General features: G+C 35.8%; 1 protein-coding gene across 17 annotated transcripts in view; it reads left to right on the top strand.

Moving 5' to 3' along the window:
• The window catches only part of SDCCAG8 (SHH signaling and ciliogenesis regulator SDCCAG8), a 269,240-nt gene that overhangs the window by 144,610 nt on the left and 98,683 nt on the right, over positions 1-25,947 (top strand). For all 17 annotated transcript variants that reach the window (XR_008915854.1, XR_008915855.1, XM_056814172.1 and 14 more), the window contains 2 exons: positions 23,047-23,174; positions 25,241-25,349. Coding sequence is in view for 15 of the 17 variants with exons in the window: in XM_056814172.1 (XP_056670150.1) it covers positions 23,047-23,174; positions 25,241-25,349 (237 nt within the window). In the remaining 2 variants the exon portion in view is untranslated. The remainder of the gene's footprint in view (positions 1-23,046; positions 23,175-25,240; positions 25,350-25,947) is intronic.

Below are 25,947 nucleotides of genomic sequence, written 5' to 3'. Positions count from 1 at the left end.
ACTTTGGGGTAAGGATGGTAGCCGGGTGCCAGGTAGGAGGGCAGTGTTAGGTTGCTGGGCAGCAGCCATCTTGTGTAGAACAGATGGCACTGAAAGCTGGCAGGGGAGGGGCTCCTTAGCAGAACTAATCAGACAGTAACAGATAGGGCAGCTGGGAAGACTGACCACAGAGAGGGAGTCTGCAGGGTAGCAGAGTGCCATGATGTTTGCAGTGGTGTGCCCATTGGTCTGAGATAAGACCTTGCAATGTCTTTTCAGTCCATGAAGTAGGCTTAAACTTTGTTATTTTAAAAAATCAGTTTGTCATATCAAAATTGGGGCAAAACAAATTTCCCAAATCTGAATTTGGTTTGTGACACCCCTCCCACCCCCAACCAAATGAGTTTTCAACCCTGGCTTCCAAGAAAGTTTTCTTTTTTCTAATCTTGGTAGAGTAGAAGATGCACCACTACCACTACCCTGTAGTACACAAGACACAGTAAATTACGCAGAACGTATTAAATATGCTATCTCACTTGTGGTGCATTAGGGAAATTGTACTAGTAATGATGTTGGAAAAGTTGAAAAATAGTTCTTTTGGTCTTAATATTTCTATGTGTATTACACATTTGTGACCTAGTAAACAGCTATGCAATATAGACATCTAACATGATTTTTAAAAATTATATCATTTGAGTCACATTTAATTAAAATCCTTTAATATTAATTTTTCTCCTTAAACTATGAATTATAATTGGCAATTAAGTAATGTATATTAAAACCAAAACCTTGAAAAGGAAATTAGACTAAATGGTTAAAAAAAATTCAAAAGAGGACCTGACCTATGAAATAATTTTTCAGTTAGTCATTTTGTAGCATATGATATTTTAAAGTGTAGACTTCGGCAATGGTGCAGCAATTATTCCTTTAACAAAGAAATCTAGATCTCCTACATCTGTTTTTGAACTTGTATATTTCTTTTTTTGCAGAAGGTTTATAGCTTGGCTCAATTTATTCATTTTTGAAGGGGGAGGGGAAAACATTACCGGGATGTGAAATAGGTGGTATAACATAGCCATATGCTATTTATGCAGCAGTTTCTGCAATAAATCTAATTTGGTGCTGTCAAAAAATTAGACTTATTTGATATAGCGGCACATTAGTAAATGATTGTGGCAGATTTAAAGTTGTCATTCAGTCTCTGCTTATTCTTAACAGAATCTCGCAAATCCTTTTTCCCCCCCTTGATCAACTCTATGAAAATATCTCAGTTCTTTGTCCTGCAGTTCTGCAAATATTTCCACATCTGAAAAGGAGGTCTTGCTTTAAGGTAATTGAGGAAGGGGGGGGAAGAATGAATTATCTCTATTCTTAACAGATTTTGTAAATGTAGTCAGAAAATCAATAAAGTGAAAGAAAAAAATCGTAGCTCTTTCCCTTACCTAGAATTCTTTCTAGTATAGCAGAAATGTTTTCTCTCAGGCAATATGCAGATCCATTAAGTGTTCTGCTTTATTATAGAGGTAAGCTATATTAACTGACATCATAAAGCTGCGTGCTGGTGTCGGAAGACAAATCTTGAAGAATTTGAAGGAAATCTGCTCCCTATCTTCATCTGGCAATGGCTTTAAGAACTGCTTTACCATCGTGTATCAGGAGCTGACAGCAATGCTTCAGTGGCTTTTTGTTGGCTCATTTGTATATAAGAATGTTTCAAGTATTAGTATAAATTCTCAAAACTAACCAGTTTTTAAAAAAAAATGTAGTAGTAAGTAGAGTGCATTATTAATCCAATAAGATTAATACTGTACTCAGAATTCCTAAATTATTCCATTTGAGATAAGCATGATGTTGCTCATGCTCTGTGTTATTTTTCTTTAATATTTAGGAGGCAAAAATGGTAGTGATATTTGTGTGTATACACACATGTGCATGTGTATATGTGTGTGATATGTATGTCAAGCTGAATGATTTTTTAGTTTATCTCATCACACACATTTTTCAAAATAATATTTCTAACTGATAACAAGAACCTCATTTGATTTAAATGAAAAGTTCCTTCGCAGTTATTTAAGATGCCTTGTTTGAAATAGTTTGTTAGTGTTTCTTTCTTTTGTACAGCAACAGAGACTGTTGGAAGTGGTCAGATTTTCACTACCCATTCCGTGCAATTCAGAAGCAGGTATGCAGGTAACCATGCTCAGACTATTACTAAACAAAGATTATTCTTCTGGAAAAGTTTTTTAATAACCAAAAAACAAAAACAAAACAAATTTGCTAGAGGCAAGTTAGAAAATATTTTGAAACCATATTCATTTTGAAATTACATATATGAACATAAAATTTTTAAATCTTCTTAGAAATACACCTTCAAGCAGTGTTTTAATATGAACTAGGTCAAAGTGGATATTTTTATGTTATATAGAAGAGCAATATATAATTGGGAACAGTTATTAATATAAAACACTAAAAAGAATATTTCCTGCTTTTAGACTTTAAAACAGTTCTTAAATAACTTGCTGGTTTTTTTTAACGAATTTCATTTTTTTCTTATCTAATACCTTTAAAAGAGTTTTTAATAGTGTATGTTGTACTAAACAATAAATATCTCTTTACTCTATACTTTATATTCAGCATTAAAAATTTTTTACATCAAGGATTTGTCCATTGTTTTTGAAAATTAATCCTCTTACCTATATTTCTCACAGAGTGAAAAATCTTATTATACATATATTGTCATAGAATTGGGAAGATAAATTAGCTTAATTAGGAATATTTAACATTAATGTTAAGTTGTAATAAATATTTAATCTTTATCATAATTCTTCAAAATATAAAATAGGCATATCCTCTTATGAATGAAATCCCTCTTAGGTTAGGTCATAGTCATAATACTAAAAATGATTTTGTTAATTATTTTGGCAAATATATTCCTCTGGAACAAATGAGTGTCCTTTATATGATATTAAGTATATCAGATAAATGAAATTGGAAAGGTGGTGTGCTATTTGGTATGTTTTTTCTTCCTAAAGAGTATGACTCTCTTAAGATACTTGTAAATAATTCAGCAGTATGTCCTTCTCACATCCTATTTATGAAGCAATAAATGAATACTCAAATAGCTACTTATGACACAGAATGAACTCTATTGACAGTATAAATTTTGCCTCATTTGTAACAGTAACACTATATCTTTACCTTATTGCACACCAGTAATATTTCTTTGGTGATATGATACAATTCAATATAACTGTGTCTATTAAAATATAATTTCATCCACAGTGCTTATTGATTAAACTAAAAGGTACAAAAATTGATTTACATATCATAAGCTGATTTCTTTCAAAGGTACAGTGTATTAAGAAATAATTTGTTGTTGTTTTTTTAAAGAAGCCTCTCTTTTACATTTAAAGAAATATATTATAAATTATCTCATTGTAAAGTGGTTTTTTCCTCTCTCTTGCCTGGTTAATACACTTATGAATTTATTTAATTTCCTAAGTTAAGTCTGTATGTCATGTAGCAGTTTTATGTAACGTAAGCATAATTAAAATATTTTGGTTTTACCTTAAATGTTTTCTTTATTTTGATATTCGTGCAAATAGTCAATATCCAATACTGAGAGGTGCAGATAAATGGGCATAAAATACATCACATCTATCTGATTTTATAAATGATCATTAAAATACTGTATCTTACTACTTTGCCTCTAAATTATTGTCTTCCCAGACCCAAAAGTAATTTTCGCAAGTACATTGCAGTACAGAACTTCATCTTCTGCTGGTTAGCAGAGGAGGATTTAAATCCATGCCGACAGTTCATTTGACAATGACCTTGAGGGGCTTTGCTTCTTGAGGAAGAAAGCAGAAGCTTGCGGTAAACAAAGTTCACTTCTGACAGATGGATTGAATGACAGAAAGGTTGCAAGTGCCAGAATAGCCCTGGCAGAGGAGGAAATGTTCAGTGGAATCCAACAGGAGAGGAGGTGTGAACAGGTGCAGGGTTGCTGACGGAAGGGGAACCAGATGGAAGGAGCCAGAGCCAGTTTATTTAAAGGAAAAGGCAGAAAACATTGAAAGGCTGTGCGATCAGTGGCTAAAAGTGTTCATAGAGGAAGGTAAAAATTCACAAAGCAAAACTGCACAGTGGGGTAGCTAGCACTTACCATAATGGTAGTAATTTGTGAGTTTAGTTTGGAAGTTGCAATTGAAATACGTTCATCCTGGCTCTTGACACCATCAAGGATAGATATTTGAAACTTGATCCTTTTGGGTGGGGGGAGAAGCTAAACTCTTCTCTGTGTCCATTTGTATTATAATTCCATTAACCAGAATCTCAGTTTGGATGATACCAGGAAAGGAAGGAAATTTACAATGAAAGTTAACATTCAGTCTGAATCCATTTTTGCAGAGCCTCAGTTTTGTGCCACATACGGGAAACAAATTCACCCACTGTTGGGTGACATCTGTAATATCTCAGCAAACTTGCCTAGTATTAGTATATTGAATTTCATTGATGGGGGGCGGGAAATGTTGTGTCCCTAACATTGTTGTCAGTTTACAAGATCTCATATGCTGCCTTCATCGGCACAGTCTTATCTTCCTCTTGTGATTCCGCAGGTTAATTCCTGCCGCTGAGCCTGTCCTGATTTTCATTGACTCACAGTGACCTGCCTTTAGGCAAACACCTGCAGATGCAAGTATGATTTAAGACAGAAGCATGGTACACTAACACATAGGAAGGACTAATGCATTTTCTTCCATCTGTGGAAATTAAACATTTTTTTCTCCAAACCAAAAGTACTTCTTATTCTTACTTAGTCCTGTTGCTACATGTTAATAGTATGTGTAGGCCTCCCTCTACCACAGTTGCCTTCCAAGAGTTAGCTAATTGAAAAACAATCAGGCAAACAAATTTTCAAGCAATACCAGTGAATGATGCAGAAAAAATATTGAGCTAAAGTAGTGAATCTTACAAAAAGAGAGTGAAAAATGTTGTTTTGTTTTGCTTTAACAAACCTCCCCCATTTTGGTCTGGATTATTGCTGAGTTCTGAGTGAAGAAATAGTTTCAATAACTAGACCAAGCAGTAGATACTCATCATCTTATATTTCATGGCACAGTAAATGAGATATATCTATCTAATTGAGCTGGACTGCCTGTTATTAACAGTTAGGAAATAGCCATAGTTCAGAATAACCAACAGTTGCTTTTTGTAATCTATAGCTATTTCCAGTGACATTTTGCCATTATTTAAATTAGACGTCCATCAACTCTTGTGCAGTCTATGGCTATCAATTCAAAGTTATTTTTAAAGGAGATACTCTGGGTCTAGATGGTCATACTAACCAAATTTTCAAGGAAAAAGCATTTCTCGAGATGAAGAGAAATTCACATATTGCAATGCAAATCAATTGAAACTAGTCCCCTAATTGTACCTATTTACCTCTTTGTATCCATATAATTTCCTAAAGAGTTCTCATCCAATATCTATCTTTCATTATTCATTTCTCTAATAAAACCTATTCACTCAAATCATTTAATTTAGCACCTAAGTTGACAGAGCTTGACTTGGGAATCAGGAAGACCTAAGTTCAACTCCTACCTCAGACATATTCTGACTTATCTTGGGCAAGTCATTTAACCTTTTTTGAGCCTCAGTTTCTTCTTCTGTAAAACCAGGTTAATAATAGCACTTACAGTTTTGAAGCTCAAAGAGGTAGTACATTTGAAGTGCTGTTTAAATGCTTTCTGTTATAGTATCCTAATTTTAATATTGTAGAACTCTTCCATCAGAATTCTTGATCTCCTTAAAACAGTCATTATCCACTTTAACAGTGCTGGAGAAAAGAACAACACAAGATTAACTCGGATTAACCCATTACAATTACAAAGTCGTATAGTTAGACAGCAACGAATAGAAGTTCATGGTAGAATAAAATTTTATGTTCAGGCTGCAGATTAAGTTGTGAGTTCTCTGGGGTGGGAGATCACCTCCCCATAGGTGTGCTGGGTCCAAATCTTAATTAAAGTATGTTCAATTGTGTGCTCAAAATTATTGAATAACTAAATCCTGAAACTTCATTGCTTCATTGCTATTGACATGATGTCAAATATTCTAATGAAAATAATTAAGTTCACCACAACATTCATTTAAATATTTGGTCTGCCTGATGCTAGGCATCATTTTTCACTTAAATCACATAAACACAACTATAATTTTTTAAAGTTTTGAAATCCAAGCATTTCAAGTTTAAATATGAACAGAAGAGATCTGAGTCTTGTAGTTCATCTCTTTCATTTTATAGAAAAGACACTGAGGCCCAGAAGGATCTGAGTACTTGCCCCAAATAATACAAGTAATAAGTAGAACTGAGCTCTTCACTCAAGTCATAGGAATGAATATATGATCATAGCAATAGAGCTGTGAGGCACATTTTACAAATGAGTTAGCCAAGATCTAAAGAAAGGAAGGAGTTTAAGCTCACAGCTAGTAAGCATCAGATCTAAGTTCATTTGTCTTGAAAAGAACTACACAAGTTATTTCTTCCTTTCAGGACTAAACATAATTTCCTCATCCCCACCTTATCAACATGGACTCATTATTTCTGGTGGTAAACATTTATTGAGCTTCTTCTGTGTAAGAGCACTTTCCATCTGTGTGATCCTGGGCAAGCCCCTTAATGGATCCCAATGGCCTATGCTTTACCTCCCTTCTGCCTTGGAACCTATACTCGTATCAATTCTAAGAAAGTTAAAAAAGGGGGGCCAGAAACATCAGAGAGGATGCATGCGCATGCGTGAACCTATTCTGTGCAGAACGAGATTGTCTTTTCCTAGGAACGTAAGGCATCGTTTGTCACCTCCTGATTTGGCCATTCAAACATACCTATATCTGTCATTAATGAAAGCCTCCACTTTGTCCTGAAAAGTTCCTGAAACTGAATATCAGACAAGCAGAGACTAACCGGCTAAGAACAATCCTCTTCCTTCCAGCCAGATCAAGTGGTCACTGCTCAGAGCTTTCCCCCATTTACTGGGATGGAAGCATCAGGGCCCCTCTGGCCTTGGGGTGAGCTTGCCTGTTCCCTTCTTACGTTCTGCCTTGTGACCAGGCTTGATGGCAAGCTCTGCTGTCTGCACAACACTCTGTATACAGGAAGCACTTCATAAATGTCCGTTTAACTGGACTTGGATTTCTTCCACAGTGGGACCCACAGAATATTACCTCAAAGTAAAGACCTCTGACAGCATACCTTTTGGCTTTGATAATCTGAAAAATGGACCACTTTACAGATTCTCACTGTTTCAAATCAATGGCATAAATGAAAAATCTGGCCCTCAAAGCAAAACTGATGATGACTCTATATTTCCTCATTCTCTCCCCATGCAGAAGTGCCCTCTCCATTTCATGGGGTATGAAGAAATGAAGGTGTTCTCTGGGAGACTTTTAAACATATAATGTCCTTGTAACAATAATATAAACTGTAGATTTGTTCTATTTTCTATCAGTTCTTACTATGTATTTCTGTCTCTTCCTCCTTTTGCATTCTATTCTTTTCTTTATTTTTTTAAACCCTTCCCTTCCCTCTTAGATCAATACTGTGTATTGGCTCCAAGGCAGAAGAGTGGTGAGGGCTAGGCAATGGGGGTTAAGTGACTCACCCAGGGTCATACAGCTGGGAAGTGTCTGAGGCCAGATTTGAACCTATGACCTCCCATCTCTAGGCCTGGCTCTCAATCCACTGAGCCACCCAGCTGCCCCTTTGGACACTTTTCTATCAAATCAACTCTAGCAAATTTTGTATATCTAAAGTAATCCACCAATTGTTTGCATTCCACATTTTGTGTCAAGACACGCAAATCACTGACAGCCAACAAAAGGAACAAATTAAGTATCTGGCTTGGGATAGCAAACCAATTTGACTGACATACTGATTGACAAAAAGTGAACTGTTTTAGGCTTCTTGATTCAGTTTGAAAGCTTTAGTTGAGCATCAAAAATAACCACTTACTGCCTTTCCTAGTAGAAACAAGTGTTGATGTGAGAATGATTACTGGAGATGGAGGGGAGAAGTCTATGGGGAGAATCTTTCAGATAGCCTGTTATTTCACATTTAACAATTTCAGACAGTTAGACTGGCAAATGATAAGAATTTTCCAATTAAGTGTATATTAACTTATTAGGAGTCTGCAACTCATGCAATTAGAAAATTTACTATGATTTGCCAGCCTAACTGTATAGAATAATTTTTCACGTATTTCATAACGTCATTTGATGATACATATTTGGAGGGGTTTGCTCCGAAAAAAATATATTTGTAAGAAGGTTTATTTGTATCATTTAGATTTGTATAATATGGTGATACTGTTCCAGCTATTTTTAATTTTATAACACCTTTGTTTATCTTTTCATGGGGTAGTTTATCCAGATAGATGAAATCTATTTTTAAACCTCATTTAAATAGTTATTTTAAGGTGATTTACCTAAGGAAAGGCAGGGATGGCTTATACCCATCATCTCATCCCTACTGCTGGGGATTGGGCTGGGGGGCTGGCAAATCTCTTGAGTTCAGGAGTTCTGAATTGCAGTGGGCTAAACGGTGTCTCCACTCAGCTCAGAGTCAGAACAGCAGAAAGCTTCCATCCTGATCTTCAGGGGGCCTCCTACATGAGCAACTGATCAATTTCCAGTCTGAATAAGATACGGAAAACCAATCTCAAAATGAAATTATTAACTTCTTTGACATTTATACTTGTCTCATAATAATCCATCTTGTGGGGCTCCTAAATGTGCAGATTCAGTTGCAGTCATTGGGACAGGATGGGGCATTGGAAAGAAAACCGGGCTTCAAAGCCACTGTCTTACCAGCTGTGTGACCTTGAATATGACAAAATTTTCTTTAAGTCTCACTTTTTTTGTTTGGAAAATGACAAATTTGGATTAGGTGATCTCTGAGCCCTAGCCCTAAAATGTTATGGCTCCCTGAATGAGTTTGGTTAAGGACAAAATTGCTAGAAAAAAAATTGTGTCTAGAAATGGGAAAAGAACAAAGTAAGAGCAGGATCTCCTCTTAGGTGGATTCAGAAATTTTGCTTTTTTTTAAGTGTGTTGGAGAAAGCAAAAGAAGTAGGTATGGCTAGCCGAAGCAACATATTTCCCAGACCAAAATAAAGCAAATGTAGTAGATAATAGAGATAGAGCAAATGGGTAGAATAATTTGTGCTGAAATCAATTGAAGATCTATAAAAATGTTTTCATCGTGGTAATGCGATATTACAGTGGAAGGAAGATCAGTAAAACAAAGGAAAGAATTTTGGACTAGAAAGTCAAAGGACATAGGGTCAAATCCAGCATTTTTTTTTAAACCCTTACCTTCTGTCATAGAATCTATATACAGTATCAGTTCCAAGGCAGAAGAGTGGTAAGAACCAAGCAATTTGGTGAAGTGGCTTACCCAGGGACACACATCCTACTCTTCCATTTTATTACTTGCTTCACCTTAAGCAAGTCAGTGAACTTTTCTGGGATTCAGTTTTCACTTCTGCAAAATGCTTGGATTACATGTGACCTATAAAGGTCTCTTTCAGATCTCAATCAAAAATGGAGAATGATTTCTCTAACCAACACTTCTCTCCACCAAAAAAATGGAGTTACCTCATTTGGATCCCAACATGACAGTATCAGGTGTGATTTATGAGGAGGTGGAAATGGAGCTAAAAATAACCAATATGAGAAGAGCAGCTGGATTAGAGCAGGTATGTGCATAGAGCATTCTTGCTACAAGTGACACAGCCCTGAGAGCTTTGAGGGATCAATTGAAAGGTATATGAATGAATGGTAGTATACCAAAGGTAGAAGAAAATCTAAAATCTTAGTCCACCTCCTGCCAAAAAAAGGAGTGGGGACAGGGAGAAAACATCAATACATAACTCTTATCCCACTTTGTAAAATATTTAATAAGATATCAAGGAGATCCTCAAAAAAGATTTAAGAAGATTCTCCCAATCGATACAATTGTGTAGTCACACAGTTGATTGAAAATTATAGTGAATACAAGATCACCCTCTGTTCATAATTGACTACTAAAAAGCCTTTGGTTGAGAAAAATTTTTCCTTTAAGATTGTCCCCCTAATAAGATATCTCCACATACATGTCAAAAATAAATGAAATTCCTTGAAAGATATTACAGTAAAGAAAACATTGGTAGAGTCATTTAGAAAATTTCAGTTTGTCCTCAGCATACTTACTGACTGAAAAAAGATAAGTATTACATTTTAGATATATTCCTACTGAAATGGGAACGCGAAAAGGGATTTGGTATTTTGAGGAGTAAACCTCAAGTATATGGAAAATGCTTGTATTTAGTTATTCCTCAGTAATGCGTTGCTATCATGTACTCAGTATTCAAATAGTTATTGCAAAGTATATTTATTACTTTTATTTCATTCTATTCATCCCTTTTGACAGGATCCAAATAAAAAAATGGTCCCCCAGAATTTCTACCCTGCTATTATTCTTTTATGTTTAATGTTTGGTGACGTTTTCCTCAAGAGGATAATAAGATTGCTTTTTGTGGTTGACTTGAAGGGACTAGAATGTAAACTTATCTTCCATAGACTTGCTGAAAGCATCTTTAAGACAAGTCCTATAACAGACAAGGTGGCAGGAATGACATTTACCTTATTCTTTCCCCACATGATTGTAATTCTTTTGTCAGGTCACTATATTTTGGAGGCTTTCTGTTCTGTGAATTTTTGAGATGATGAGTATTCAATCTGAGTAGATTTATCAAAATTTATTAAAAGTATATTCTCAATTTGGGAGGTTAATTATGTCTGAAAAGTGGTGAGCAATAGTTTAGGATAAAAAGATGCTCCAGTTCCAGTCCTGCTTACTTGCTGAATTACCAAGGCTATATACAGATATAGATATTAAATCAGTAAAAATCTACTTCGTCTCTTTCTCACATTAATCCCCCCTTTAAGTGAGAAAAAAGCAAAAATCCTGATGCAAACATGGATAATTGAGGAAAATCAATTTTCATGTTGGATGTATTTATCTGTACCCATGTGTATGTATGTGTACATATATGTGAGTTTATGTGTATATGTGAAATGTGTATATGTCATACACATTATATGTACTATATAAGCATATATATATATATACATATATATATATACACACCTTATTCTGTACTTTGAGTCGAAAAATCTTTTTCAGTTTATATTTGTGGGCCAGGGATTTTTCACCTATTCATTTTGTTTAAAGTAGCAAGTTTCTAATGTAGGATTTTAACCACCTGATTACATCTTTCTAGCCATCCAGTAAATTCAGTGATGTTACGTATTTTTTGTTATTTTATTGCATTATCTGTATCAATTAAGAGGGGTTTTTGCAATAAAATAGTTCAAGAATATACAGTATTATATTGAAAAATAAAAATCCCTGAGATATTTGAGTGATAGCAATCACCATTTTGGGCAGGTAGGTGATGCAGTGGATTGAATTCCAGGTCTAGAGTCAGGAAAACATGAGTTCAAATAGAGCTTTAGACACTTAGTAGCTGTGTGACCCCAGAACCAGTCACTTTACCCCTGTTTTCCTCAGTTTCCTCATCTGAAAAATAAGGTGGAGAAGGAAATGACAGACCAATCCAATATCTTTACCAAGAAAATCCCAGATGGAATCAGAGAAAGAGCTGGACATGATTAAAACTGAAGAAAAACAACCAAGTCACCATTTTGTTAGTTGGTAATTCATTGTGTTACAGTACATTTCCCCTCACATATCACAAAGATGTTATTAAAATACATTCCCCTAATTATTAGATTTAAATGCATTCATCTAAGGATTATCATTAAAGGAAATATAGAAAACTTGTTATAGATTCAGAAAACTATTTAAAAGTGAAAAAGAGACATCTGTCTCAGTTCTGTCCTATTTTGGAAGGCATGACAGTAGAGCACAGTGTGATGGTTTATATATATATATATATATATATATATATATATATATATATATATATATATATATCCAAGAAGGATATGAAAGCAGCCAGGTGGTTCAGTGGATAAAGTATTCAAGCCTAGAATCAGGAAGACTCTGCTTCCTATGTTCAAATCGAGCCTCAGGCACTTCCGTGTGACCCTGGTCAAGTCACAACCTCAGTTTCTTCATCTGTAAAATGATCTGAGAAGGGAATGGCAAATCACTCCAAGATCTCTGCCAAGAAAACCCCAAATGGGGTCTGATGAATCAGCCACAACTTAAATGCTCAACGTGGAAACGCACAGCTTCACCTTGTAGACAGAATCCGCTGAAGGTCTTTTAGTGGAGGCTAAATGGCTCCCTGTCAGGAATATTGTAGAAGGAACCCAGGCCAGGTATAAATCGGACTGAGTACTTTCTGAGGTCCTTTCCAGCTCCTCAGTTTTTGTGATTCTCTGCTTAGTAGTTATGTGGTCCCAGGGCCTTCGTTTCCTAATAGGTAAAGTGAGGGTAACTGTACAACTTGTTTCTCAAGGTTGTTGTAAGTAAAGAGTGTTGCAATTTTTTTATTATTGTTGTTTTATGAGGAAAATCCAGGATGATGTGTCTAATCAGTACTTTTTTTCCCCTCTTTAGACACTTGCTCACTTCTGCCTTTTCTCATTCTGCTTAGAAATGTATTTCCGTCTTCCATCTCCTTTAAAATCCTTCATTGGCTCTTCCTTCTCTGCAAAATGTTAGCCCGTGGCTCTCTTTTCTTTCACTGTCAAACTCCTAGAATCCTTCATTCTCCCTCCTTCCAGTTCTTCACTTCCCAAACCACTTCTCTGTCCTTCCTGATCTGTCTTTCTGCCCTACCACTCCTTTGTCCATCTTCTCTCCTTTCATGGAACCAATTGAGATCAGGTTCTCATCTTAATAACCTCCTCATTGGCCTTCCTGTTTCTTCCTTCCTTAATATTTCCTCAACACAATTGCCAAAATAATAATCCTCATCTACGTTCCTCCTTTACTATAAGAACCTTTCATGGCTCCCTGTAGACTGTGAGATAAGATTAAAACTCCATGGCCTGTTTAAGAGTCCCCATAATTAAGTAACCCCTTTCCTTTACAGGTATATTATATACTCTTTCCAGATTAAAAAAATATATATATGCGCGCATATAATATATCACATATATATTTCAAAAAGAAATGAGGAAGGAGCAGATGCACTCTACCTTCTAGCCCAGTTGGACTCCAAGTTGGATTGGATTGGAGGATTCCCCCAAATTGATTCTCTTTTCTCCACTCTTCATGCATCCTCATAAGCCATTGCTCATGTCTGGAATGCACTTCTTCCTTATCACCACCTGTCAGAACCCTTAACTTCCTTCAAGTTTCAGGGCAGTTGCTCCTTCCTCATTGAAGATTTCCCCGATTCTCCCTCTTCCATTTTCCTTATGATGTGCTTGTTTATACATTTGTTCCTTCCTCATTACCCTGGGTACACTGCAAGCTCCTCTGGGCCAGGGCTATTGGCTTTTTTGATTATTGTATTCCCAGCATGTAGCACGATATCAGATACTTAATAAATTCTACTTGAATTCAAAGCTGCAAAATACAAATGTGCCCTTGTTTTCTGCACTGAAACAAGCTACAAAATAAGAACAAATCTAGCTACATATGTTGAACACACCAGAACTGTTCAGAAATGCAATCATAGACTGAAAGTCATTTCCTTGCATTCCTCTCGTGATCCCTTCAGGTGTCTGGGTAAGTTTTATGAATCTCAAACTTAAGGTAAAGATCTTCATGAATAAATGTAGTTGTGATTTGGTCAGTCAGAACTCCAATTAGAGCTCAGCTGTATCTCTCTTAAGACATCTTGATTGCCTATTATACAAGTACAAGTACATAGAGAAGGAAAATACTAGCAATATTGGTACTGATTTCCAAATTTTCAGTCTATACGTATGCTGAGCTTTCTTTTCCTTGAGATGCATGATTTCCATTGGTTTTAGACATTTCTGGGACATGAATGTTTTTACAGTGAAAATGATTTTTAGGGATGTTTTTGTTTTGCTCTAGCATTCGAGAAGGCATCCTCCTTGTCCTTATTTCCTGCTTCTTTTCCTGGCAATGGTACATACGCTGACCTGATAACGCATTTCTGAAACATTGAGTCTGAAACACTGACATATTTCTCAGGGATGGAAATAGAAATTATTTACTCTAGGAAATCTGTGTGTTACTGTTAAATCATTTGCATACTGGAGGAAGGAGAGGTTACAGAATTGAGTTCCCATGTGTTTTCCTACTCTTCACCTCCCCATGTTTCCATCACTGCTCAAAGAAAAGGAGAATGTAGCATTACTAATAGTATAAATAAAATTTGTGCTTCCCCTGAAACCAAGGAACTTATTGTAGTGTCTATAAAATAGTCTAGTTTTCATTCTGAAATATCTCCCAAGTATACAGTTAATTTGTAGCCCTGAACCACTTACATCCAAATCACACACAAGTCGTCACCCCCTGATATCCTCAGCCCTCTTCAAAAATGAAGGATGAACAACAGTGTTGGCTAGTCTCCTGTTTCTTTAGGGTATCATGGAAGTTGACAAGCATGGTCCCAAAGAGGAGATGAAAAAATGCAATTGTGCATATCCTTTTTGCAGAGTTGGAGGCTATGGGTGTATAACTTTGCATATATTGCTCAATCCATGTGCTACAATTCATTTTATTCTATTGCTTTTTCTGCTCCCCCCCCCTCTTTGATCCTTTGGGATAAGGAATTATCTCTTGGGTATAGGAAGTTGGGAAGGTTATATTTGGAAATTAACATGACCCCAAAATAAAACATATACATAATTTTTGTAAAGGAAAAATGTCATGGATAAATTAGATGTTCTTTAATGAAGGCCTTGTTAATGCCAAGGAATGATTTTTTTTTCAGCTTGTGTATATCATATCTATTATTAATAGAGCTTGGCTTCATGTCAGCTTTTGAAATAACAGTTGATTTAGGTACAGTTTGTGGTCCATTATGACAACCTAACATTTTTCTTCCTAGTTTGATGACTTCTTTTCTAGCCACTGGATGAAAAATGCACTCATTGATAAACTGAATGAAAAGTATCAGATTGGCTAAAAATAAATGCCGTTGTGTCATTCAAATAGAAAATCGTCTTAACAATAAAAATGAATGAATTAAAGTATCTATTTTATTGTTTAAAGCCAAAAGTATAGGTATTTATTAGTTTAGAAAGAACTTTATTATGGGGCCAAGCAAACAGATTAATACAAAAATAACAAAATATTCTTCCCACCTTCCTGTACCCAGAGAGACAACTCCTTATCCCAAAGGATCAAGGTGGGGGGGGGGGGAGAGGCAGAAAAAGCAGTTGAGTAAAACTAACTGTAGCATATCGACTAAGCTATATATGCAATGTTCTACACCCACAGTCTCTGACTCTGCAAAAATCTTGAGATTTAGATTACTGGCCTGGGAATTTGTAGGAAAATTGAAAGCTGTGGAGTTTGTCATCAGCACACTGACATCTCATCCCCTTTCATACATTCACTCCATCTTCAAGTAAACTCCCATATGTCCAGATATTCAGTATTCTTCTTATAACTGCTCCATTGCATGATGGACAGAGCACTGGACACAGAGTCAAGAAGTCCTTCAAATCTGGCCTCAGACACTTGGTAGCTTTGTGACTCTGGATAAGTTATTTAACCTCTGAATGACTCAGTTTCCTAAATTGTAAAGTGGAATTATCATAGCACTTACCTCCTAGTGTTGGAATGAGAATAAAATGAGATAATATCTGTAAAGTGCTCTGCTATATATATAGATGCCAGCAAATATTATCTGGCTATCAGTTTGGGAAAGAGCTGCTAAAATTAATTCATGCCAAGTGGGAGGCCTGAAAATTGATATTGTTTCAAGGGATCTTTTTATTTTAATTATGAACAACCTTTTCATTTCAAGGAATTAATTTCCACTGGTGAGATTTCAGGTATAACTGATAGGCCAATGAGGTCCTACCTTTGTGAGTTAGGGACCTTCCTTGGATCCCTCAAATCATACTACTGGGAAGTACTTAATTCCCATTTATGTGAAAGGTCATCTCTGTCAGGATGTTTCCTCATTTCTGCCACTGACTGAGGGAAAAAAATGAACTCTTCTTTATTTTTTCCATCTGTAAGGTTGAGGTTGTGATTTGAAGAACCATATCCTTATGCTTATACAAGATGGTATGTTTAATACTCTTTGCTTTTTGGTGTGTGTTTTGTTTTAGAGAATTATTTCTGAAAAACAAAAAATACTGTGATGTGGTCATTGGAAGAATAACCCTGTCGGTAACCAAAAAAAAAAATTTTGGCCTCATGTGCATATATCTATCTATCTATCTATCTTTATGCCATTGTTTTCTCCTTTAAAATAGAATTAAGTATATCTTTCAGTATGAACCATGTTAAATGTAGTTATTGACACTTGATTTCAAACTGAAAGATAATATATTAGACCACATTCTTATTCATTCCCCATTCACTCCCTTGAAATAATTTAGGTTCCTAAGATTTTAGTTTTATTAGACCATTATTCATTTTCTAGTGCTGGGACTAAGGTATACTCAAGGTGTAAGAAACAAAATGAGAACACAGGAGCTTTGGGGGAAAAAAAAACATTTTCCCCCCATTAAAATAGGTCTATATTTGTAATGCAATGAAAATTCAATCCTATTTCTGATCCTTAGTATTCTGTGTGACTATGAACAATTTATTAACCTCTCTGAGCCAATTTCATCATCTGTAAAATGATAACTGTAGTGTCTATTTCATAGACTTGTTTAAATTAAGAAATAGAGAGTGCTTTGAACTTTAAAATATTTTATAAATGTCACATTTTATTATGAATGTTCTTGTTTTGTGAAATCAAGTTGTATGTATTTTACTGAAGGCTCAAAGTCTCTAATAGTCAATAACAAACAGGGGGATAATAACTCTTAAGTAAAAATGCTTTTGATCCTGGCTCTGTTGCTAACCAGATATGTGACTTTGGGTATCTTTCTTAACCTCCACTGATCTCAGTCTCCTCCATAAAAGACCAGATGATGTCTAAGATCCTTCCAAACCTAAAATTCTATAATTCTATGAAATCTTTTAAACCAGAGAGAAAATGTAGTAATAGAGGGTAGAAGAGATAACAAAAAAAAAGGTAACTATAAATTCAGAAATAAGACATCCCTTTAATATATTTGGGCTTTTTAAAAATTTTTATTTTCAGTTCCAAATTCTCCTCCTCCCTCTACCCCATCCCCAACCCTTTGAGAAGCTGTAATAATTATAGTAAGCTACATGCTCATAACTTTATAAAGTACAAATGCAATTGTTAAACTATCATAATTTTTTTCTAGACAGATTGAACCTAGAGCATTACAAATTCGTTCCCAAATTCCAAGCACTCCCCAGGGATCTTCTTTTGGTTCTACACAGTACTTGATGGTAGCCCTGATTTACCTTTTTCAAATTCAATAACTTAATATGAATGAAGAGGGAATTTAGAAATGATAGATCCTACTAGGAGTCATGTTGCCAGTGTTATCCATTCTAATGTCATTCTTGGGGTCCTAATGCTTTCTTTTCAATAAAGCTCCAAGGCATTATAGCTTTTGGACAGCAGATTGTGTATAGCTGTGTTGTGAAAATTATTTTTGACTATCTTTAATCCTACTCATTTTCTGGAATGGATGACCTCATTGTGGGAGGGTGCACACATATGTCCCATACCAGTGCAACATATTTGCATGGGGATTTAGTCATTCTTTTTGTTTCTCATACAAACATAACAGGATACTTCACACATACCATTCTTTTCCATTTTGTAAGAAGTGAATAAAACTGCATTAATTTATTTTTTATTATGAACTTGTCATACATCAACAAACTGGAACATCTTATTTAAATAGCCGAAAAACCGGGATTGAATACGACACCTTAAATCTTTTACAAACAATTTAATTTTTAGTCTGTATTATGTTTAATGTGATTCCAATATTGCCTGGATTATCTGTGCAATTTCTGAACTTTTTTCTTCTTTTTTTCTACATATTTTTAAATGCTGCAATCATAATATTTTTCCTTTTTTATATTGTCACTGTACATTCACCTGTTCTCTTTTGGCCATCCCCTCAAAAGAAAAGTCTTCCCTTATAACAAATACATATAATCAACAAAACCAATCCACATTTTGTCTGTGTTTGAAAAATATCTAAATCATCAGATTAGTCAAAAAAGCATTTATTAAATACTATATATCTTGCACAGGGCTAAGCACTAGAGATACAAAAAAGGTTAAGGATTCAGTCCCTAGGTGAAAGAGCTTTAATTCTAATGGGGCATACAACATGCAAGTAACTATTTATGTTATATATATATATATATATATATATATATACTCAGTGTAAATAGAAAGTCATTTCAGAGGCCAGGGGAAGGTTGAGAGAGAGCCAGGAGAGGCTTCCTGCAGATGGTGGGATTTAAGGTGAACCTTGAAGTCAGGCTGCTACCCAAGATAAGGAAGGAAAAGTGTAGAGTTGAGGGATAAATTGTGTGGGAGAAAGAGTAAGTAGGCCAGCGTAGCTAGATTGTAGAGTCCATAGAAGGGATTAAAGTTTTAAGAAGACTGGAAAGAGGTAGGAAGGAGCCATGTTTTTAAAGGGTTTAAAATGTCAACCAGAAATAATTGATTCTAGAATTAATCAGGAACCACTGGAAATTATTGAGTAGAGGCATGATGTAATAAGACATATTCTTTAGGAAAATCACTTTGGCAGTAGAATGGAGGACAGATTAGGGGTTAGGAGAGACTTAAGGCAGGAACCAACCAGCAGGCTATTGTGGTAGTCTAGGCATGAGAGAATGAGGTCCTGTACCAGAGTGGCAGCAAGTGAGTAAGAAGAGAGATATTCATGGGAAATACAGAGAAGGCAGAAGCCATGAGGCTGGGGTTACAAAACTAGATAACAGGAAGCAGGATGGTGCCTTTTGACAGCAATGAGGAAGCTTGGAATTGAAGTCCCTGAGCAGAAAAATTGAGTTATGATTTCAACATGTTGAGTTGAATTGCCTTTGGGATATCCAGTTCAAAATTGGTGAATCAAGAGGAAACAAATGAGTTCAAGATATATTTCTGGGAATCATCTGCATAGAAGTGATCATTGAACACATGAAAGCTAATGAGACTCAAACAAAATAGTGTAGAGGGAGAAGAAAAGAATGCTCAAGACAGAACTTCAAAGGACACTCACAATTAGAGGAAATGGTTGGATAATATCCAGCAGAGATGAAGATGAAGAACAGTTGGGCAGGTAGGAAAATCGAGAGCGGAGAAACCCAGAAGAGAGTGATGGACATTTTTAGGAGGGTTTGACAATTAAGAAATTATTGGTAACATTAGAGAAGACAGTTCAGTTGAATGAAACTGCAAAAGGGATTTGAAGCAAGTGAGGGGAGAAAGTAAAAAACTCAGTAATGACTTTCTCAGGAAGTTTAGCTGTGAAAGCAAGAGAAATATAGAACAATAGAGCAGGTGGGTCTGATGGGCTCAAGTGAGGGTTTTTTAAGGACAGGGAGACATAGATGTATTTTAGGCAGCAAGGGGATGACGGGGCAGCTTTCTGGAGATGTGAGGGCTCAGGATTAGAAGTCCATGTCAGGAGTGTGCCTTTGGGAGGAGAAGGGCCACTTCATGAGGTGAAAGAAGAGGTAGTAATGAAAATATTTGAGTGACGCAGGATGAAGAGAGGAGAAGAGAGGGTGCTTTCATTGAATAGTCGCTGTTTTTAAGTAAAGTATTTGTCAAGGTCCTCAGCAAAGGATTGAAAAGGTTTATAATCAGTGCTCTGGTGAGTGGGATATTGAATGATTAGTGTGGTATAAAAAGATTGCCTTGAAGCACTGAGGTTCCAGTTAGGAGTAGATAACAAACTTATACTTGACCAGGTTTGTGTAATTTTATTACTTTTTCAGCCCTGTTAAACAGCATATAAATAACAGGTGACAAGCAGATAGATGATGAGAAAAATTCAAGATTGAAATTTGCCAAAGTGTGATCAGTGGTAGGATAAAGGGAAAGGGTGTTTGGATGTAGAGAATAGTGTGTAGAGTTGAATTGTTTTACTAGGTATCAAGATAAGAAAGGTGATGGTCTACAAGAGAACTGAGAGGTAAAGAAATTGTAGATCTCAGTGAGGATAAATAGCAGATACAGGATAAGGTGGAATAAAGAGAACTCTATAGTACCATTAGTCCAGTACCTCTTTAATAGCACTTAGCATAGTGCCTGGCACATAGTAGGAACTTAATAAACATGTTATTTAATATTTAGCATTCAATGAATATGAGTTAAAATATCCTCAATGTAGCTTGTTACTTATTATCCCTCCATTAACTGTGAGCTCCTTGAGGGCAATGATCACCTTTTTTTTTTAACCCTTACCTTCTGTCTTGGAGTCAATACATATTGATTCCATGACTCCAAGGCAGAAGAGTGGTAAGGGCTAGGCAATGGGGGTCAAGTGACTTGCCCAGAGTCACACAGCTGGGAAGTGTCTGAGGTCAGATTTGAACCCAGGACCTCCTGCCTCTAGGTCTGGCTCTCAATCCACTGAGCTACCCAGCTGCCCCCCAATGATCACCTTTTGCCTTCTTTGATACCCCAGGTCCTGGCTCCTAGGAGTTACTTAATAAATTATTGATTCATTAATTGACTAGTTAACTACACCTGACTTGAGGACCAAGAGATTGAAAGAAGGACTCAGTTCCTTGTCTTAGTACAGCTTATTAGTACAGTTAACCCAACACAGTGAAGAATTTGTCATTGGACAAGACTCCAAATGTAACAATTTCCCCTGAAGCATAGACCTTCAACACGAACCACAAAGATTCCATCTGAATAAAGCCTTGATGCATTATTATCCTGGGACTGATTGGTGCCATAGCACTAAACATTGAACTACTGGAGCTATAGAGCTAAAATGCCCAAACAATGCATTGGCCAATAATGCTGGCCTTTTCGAATTATTTATGTTTAGGTTGGCAAAGACTATGCAATTAAAAGCTTAATTATTAAACTAAAGAAGAATGAATTCCCTACAAACAGGTCAATATATGGAAATATCTTTATAAGTCAGAAAGTACTACTTTTTCTTAAACTCTCATAATATTTTCTCCAATTTTTCTTCTTCTATAGAACCAGACCTCTATGTGTGGTGTGCTGATATCACATGACAGTGTCCTCTAGACCATACTAATATCATTTGGTGAGGTCATCCGCGGCTGTCTCAACATCAACAGAACATATTTGAGTGTGTTAATTCATTCCACTAAAAAACTTATGAAAAATTAAACATTATTTATTGCAGAGCATGGTAATGGTGCTGGAGTACAGCATAGTGAGCCAGGTCATACCAGATCAGGACTAATACTGACCCACAGACAAATCACATGACCTTTCTGAGCCTCAGTCTCCCCATATCTACAATGGGAATAATAGATTTGGAGCTCTAAATCTGCAAGACACTAGAGGTAGATGTTAAGTGTCTCCTGTGTGTCAGGTGCTGAGGATATAAAGACTTATCATTTCATTTTACAAATGTCAGAACAGGCCCAAGGTCACACAGGTAGTAAGCATCATACGTGGGATTAGGACCTATTTCTTCTAACTCCAGAGCCCGGGTTATTTTCTTAGTAACATGAAGACAGATGACACATATCATTTCATATCCTATGTATCATTTATTATTTATCAATATCATTAATATTACATATCCAGATATAATGTTAGAGCTTCAAAGTGTTATACAATAGCAATAATATTTGCATGACCTATTTTAATTTTTTAGGAAAATAATTTAATATAGATTTCAAAGTATTATTACTTACAAAATGTTATTAATATAATATATAGTCCTTAACCAGCATGGAAATTATAGTCTATTTGAGGAGCAGACAAAAACATAGATAATAAATATAATGCATAATATTACATGATGAATTTAAAGTGTTTTAAAACAAAATGTCTTATGTGAAGTTCTTGTTGATTTCCTAAATGGATCCACACCCCTAAGCAGCCCCTGTGACACCCATCTCAAGAATGAGAGATGCAGTCTGTGATTTTGCTCCTTGTTCTCTCCTTTGACATCGTCAAAAAAAAGAGATTTCTTTGCACAACTTTGAGAGGCGATATTCTCCTCACCCCACCCTGAGAGTTCCAACTTCATCTTTTCTTTATATAGCACAACAGGTCAATATGTGTAAGTGAAAACAGATCAACTTGGCGCTGCAGGATCATTGGCTTACCCTGGGATGGATTCCCTCCCATTATTTCAGTTTTCATTAAAACTTTGTGATGTGAAAAGGGAGCCAAACTCTCAAGCTTCACCATAAGTTCATGCTATTTTGAATCACTGGCTCTTTCCACACCAGCATCAGAATATGAAACATTTGGGAATGGCAGAAGATTAACTAAAGATACAAAACACCCTGCCATAACGCACATAAGACTGCTCCAACCAATGCTCCGGCCATGCTTGAACGACCATAAAAATCACAAGCCCTTCCTATATTCATCTTTGGACTACCCATTGATATCACTATCATTGTGAACTCTATGCCTTCTGGAACATTGTTTTGCCTAACATTGTATTTGACAGGACGAATGAAAATGAACATGTATTAATGAATAAGCTATATTAATTAATGAATATGTATTAATTAATAAAGCTATGTTTTGAATGAGGGAGGTATCCTACAATTATTATTGAATGTATTGAAATAGTAAAGCCTTATTTTTAATACTCTACCTTTTATCCATTTAGAGTTAGTTTGTGACATATGTTTGACATTGCAAGAGGTCATTTTTTTTCCTCCTAAAAAAGGGATGCCAGTTATAGATGAAGATAGAATGCTTTTATGCTAAACTATTTATTGTGTATCAGCTATCTGTGAGACAATGGGGGATTTTGTTTGTGGGGGCTTTGTGCATGTGAGTGCTAAATTTCTGTGTTTCCTCTGTTTTATAGGCTGGAAAAAGGAAGCATTCAGCAGAGCTTTAGCAATAACGCAAAGGCCCAAGCCCTTCAGGCCCAGCAAAGAGAGCAGGAGCTGACACAGAAGATGCAGCAAATGGAAGCCCAGCATGATAAAGCTGGTAGGTGGTCGGGAAGGATTAGAGCCTGGGCACTCGCTCACAAGCTAGGCCCACGCCTCACTGTGAAATGACATCAGGAACACCTGTAACCTTTGGCTGGCCGAAGGGAGCAGATGCTAACGACACCGGAGATTCCGAATTACATATTAGTTAGCGTTTAAAAGAGAAAATGGAAAGTATTGCCCACTGTCTGTTGATTTCAGAGTGCTGCTCTCACATCTGTTGCACCATCTGGATTATGAGTTTATTTACCTGTGTTCAAGAAACGTAAAGCTGAGAGAGACCACAACAAAGTAGAAAAACAAAGGGCTTGTTTTTGGCTGGATTTTCAGGCACACATGTTATATAAAGAAAATAGCATCAGAAGCTCTGCGGGAAATGCTCTGAGCTTACAGTTAAAGTCTCCTGAATAGCATTGAACAGTTCCCACAGTACACACATTATAGCTACTCTAAAAGCCTAATGAGTTTGCCTCAGCATCCAAACTGGAGAAAAGCTTTAGCCATTAATCGGTTCTTAATTCACTGTCGCAGCTGGATGTAATTCAGTGGCTCCAAATTGATATGTTCCTTTATTTAATCTTTGCAGCCTCGAACATTTTTAGCATTTGTATGTCTCCCTTTCCCCCCGCCCCACCCCAATCTAGAAGGGATGTTTAATCCTTTGCATTCTTCAAGTTATTGCAACTGCTGTTAAAATTCACTAATATAAGGCATTGACCACAGCTGGCAGCTTGGCTAAAAACTGACATCTTTCATCACATTGGCTCCCTTCTGCAGACTCAGTTGGCCAGTAACTCTTTACCTTTAATTTGGAAGTAAAATGCACTTTGAAACTATGCAGTTTTATTTGGTCAGTCAGAGCCTTCTTCAGTTCTTTTCAGGGCTGAGTTGGATTTCTTTACAATCAGTGTCAGTCCAAACAAGACAACATTCATTATTATAAGTTGATTATCCCATTAACAGGGACATTTTATTGTTCCATTTTAATGGACTGAGATGGTTTGTTTGGTATTCCATATATCGTCATTTAGTAGTTACCTCATAATCAAACCCTATATATATTTTATTATGTGCTTCATCTAGAATTGATAATTTCCAGAGTTCGTGTGCTCAGAGATTAATACCACCTATGTAGCTCTCATTTCCTGGGTGAATAATTACTAACAGAGCTCAATTAAATAAACTAGTTCCATATAAAGTTTCTATCTATACCATTTTGACCTACATAATCACCTCTTCCAATTAAATTTTTTTTAAAGATTTTCATATACTGGCCTCCAGCCAACAACAATAAATTCTGACCAGACTTAACCTAATAGGTATTTTGCCACCAACATGAGAGAGAGGAAATGATGGGATAAAATTGTTCCAGGCTGCCACTGCTACCAGAGGCCTGGTGATTACAGAGCCCTAGGCAGAGCCTGTGAAGGCTTGATCAGGGTAATTTACCATTTTTAACACCTCTTTGAACACATTTCTTTTTACAAGTCATTTCCATTTCTTCAACTGCTCTAAGTTTTTGAAGTAATTCTTACCAAAGCAGTATTCCAAGGCAAAAAGTACCCGGGGGGTTGGGGAGGGATGTGCAGGGAGGTACAGAGGAGGTGAGGGTAAAACAAATCCTTTCTTCAAAATTGAGAATAAAAAGACTGTGCAGCAAGGAAAATCCTGTGAGCACATATGATTCTTGAAGTGACTGAATCACACTAAAAAATTATTCAATAAGTTTCATTTACCTCAGTCTATATTTATGAACAACTAATTATTGAATGTCTTGAATTTATAGACAAATAATCATTGTAACTATCTGGCATTAATACATTTATCCTTAGTTCTCTAAAGGTATTTTAATAATTTTTTTAAGATGTCGGTCACCATATATATGACGGCAGTCTTGTTAGTGGTATGATGCTTGTAAAATTGAAAGCCTCAGGTTTATAGGAAAGTAAAAAGTAGCCTTTCACCTAAGGACCACTGAAAATGACCTTTGGAAAATAGGGTGGCAACACTGCAAAGTTCAACTATCATCATCTTAATTGCATGGGGGGGTATTATTGTTTCTAGAAAATGAACGCTATTCATTGCTGAGCTCCCAGAATGCATTTATGGCCAAGTTGAAAGAAGAATGCTGTATGTTAGCTGAGAAACTGGAAGAAATTACAGACAAAAGCAGGTAGACCACAAGAAATCATGAAATATTTTATTAATGAAATCTTTAAATTTATTAATTACAAATTAATTTCTCATTAAAATTATGCTATTTATCTTCTGAAAAGTAGAACTAGCATTTTGTCCACCCTCTCTGTATTTAGTGGTATTGTCTCTTAGGAAAGCTAATATTCTTTATGATTAACACTTTTCTTGTTTTGACTGTTTCCTTAATTGTTATACTTGTATTGCTGTATTTTGTTCTTGTGCACGTATGTATATTGTTAATGTTTGTCATTCTAAAACAGATATAAGAAATGAGTAATTATAGAAAATAAAGTTTGAGAGGAAAATTACTTATTAAAATATGCCAGTGCACACAAGTCTGTGATTTCATCAGTATACAGGAACTCTCAACTAATGTCAGTAGGAACTTACTCTTTCAAGTGACATAGAAGCCAACTTTTATAAATCCTGGTAGATTAAAATAATAATAATAGCTGGCATTTACATAGCATTTTAAGGTCATTTGGTCTTCATAATAACCCTATAGACAAATATAGATAAATTACATATAAGTAAATTAAAATCAAATATAGATTAATCCTGAGACACTGAGAATT

Source organism: Monodelphis domestica, chromosome 2 (genome assembly GCF_027887165.1).
Source record: "Monodelphis domestica isolate mMonDom1 chromosome 2, mMonDom1.pri, whole genome shotgun sequence".
Lineage (NCBI taxonomy): Eukaryota > Metazoa > Chordata > Mammalia > Didelphimorphia > Didelphidae > Monodelphis > Monodelphis domestica.
This window is presented reverse-complemented; position numbering and strand designations above follow the sequence as displayed.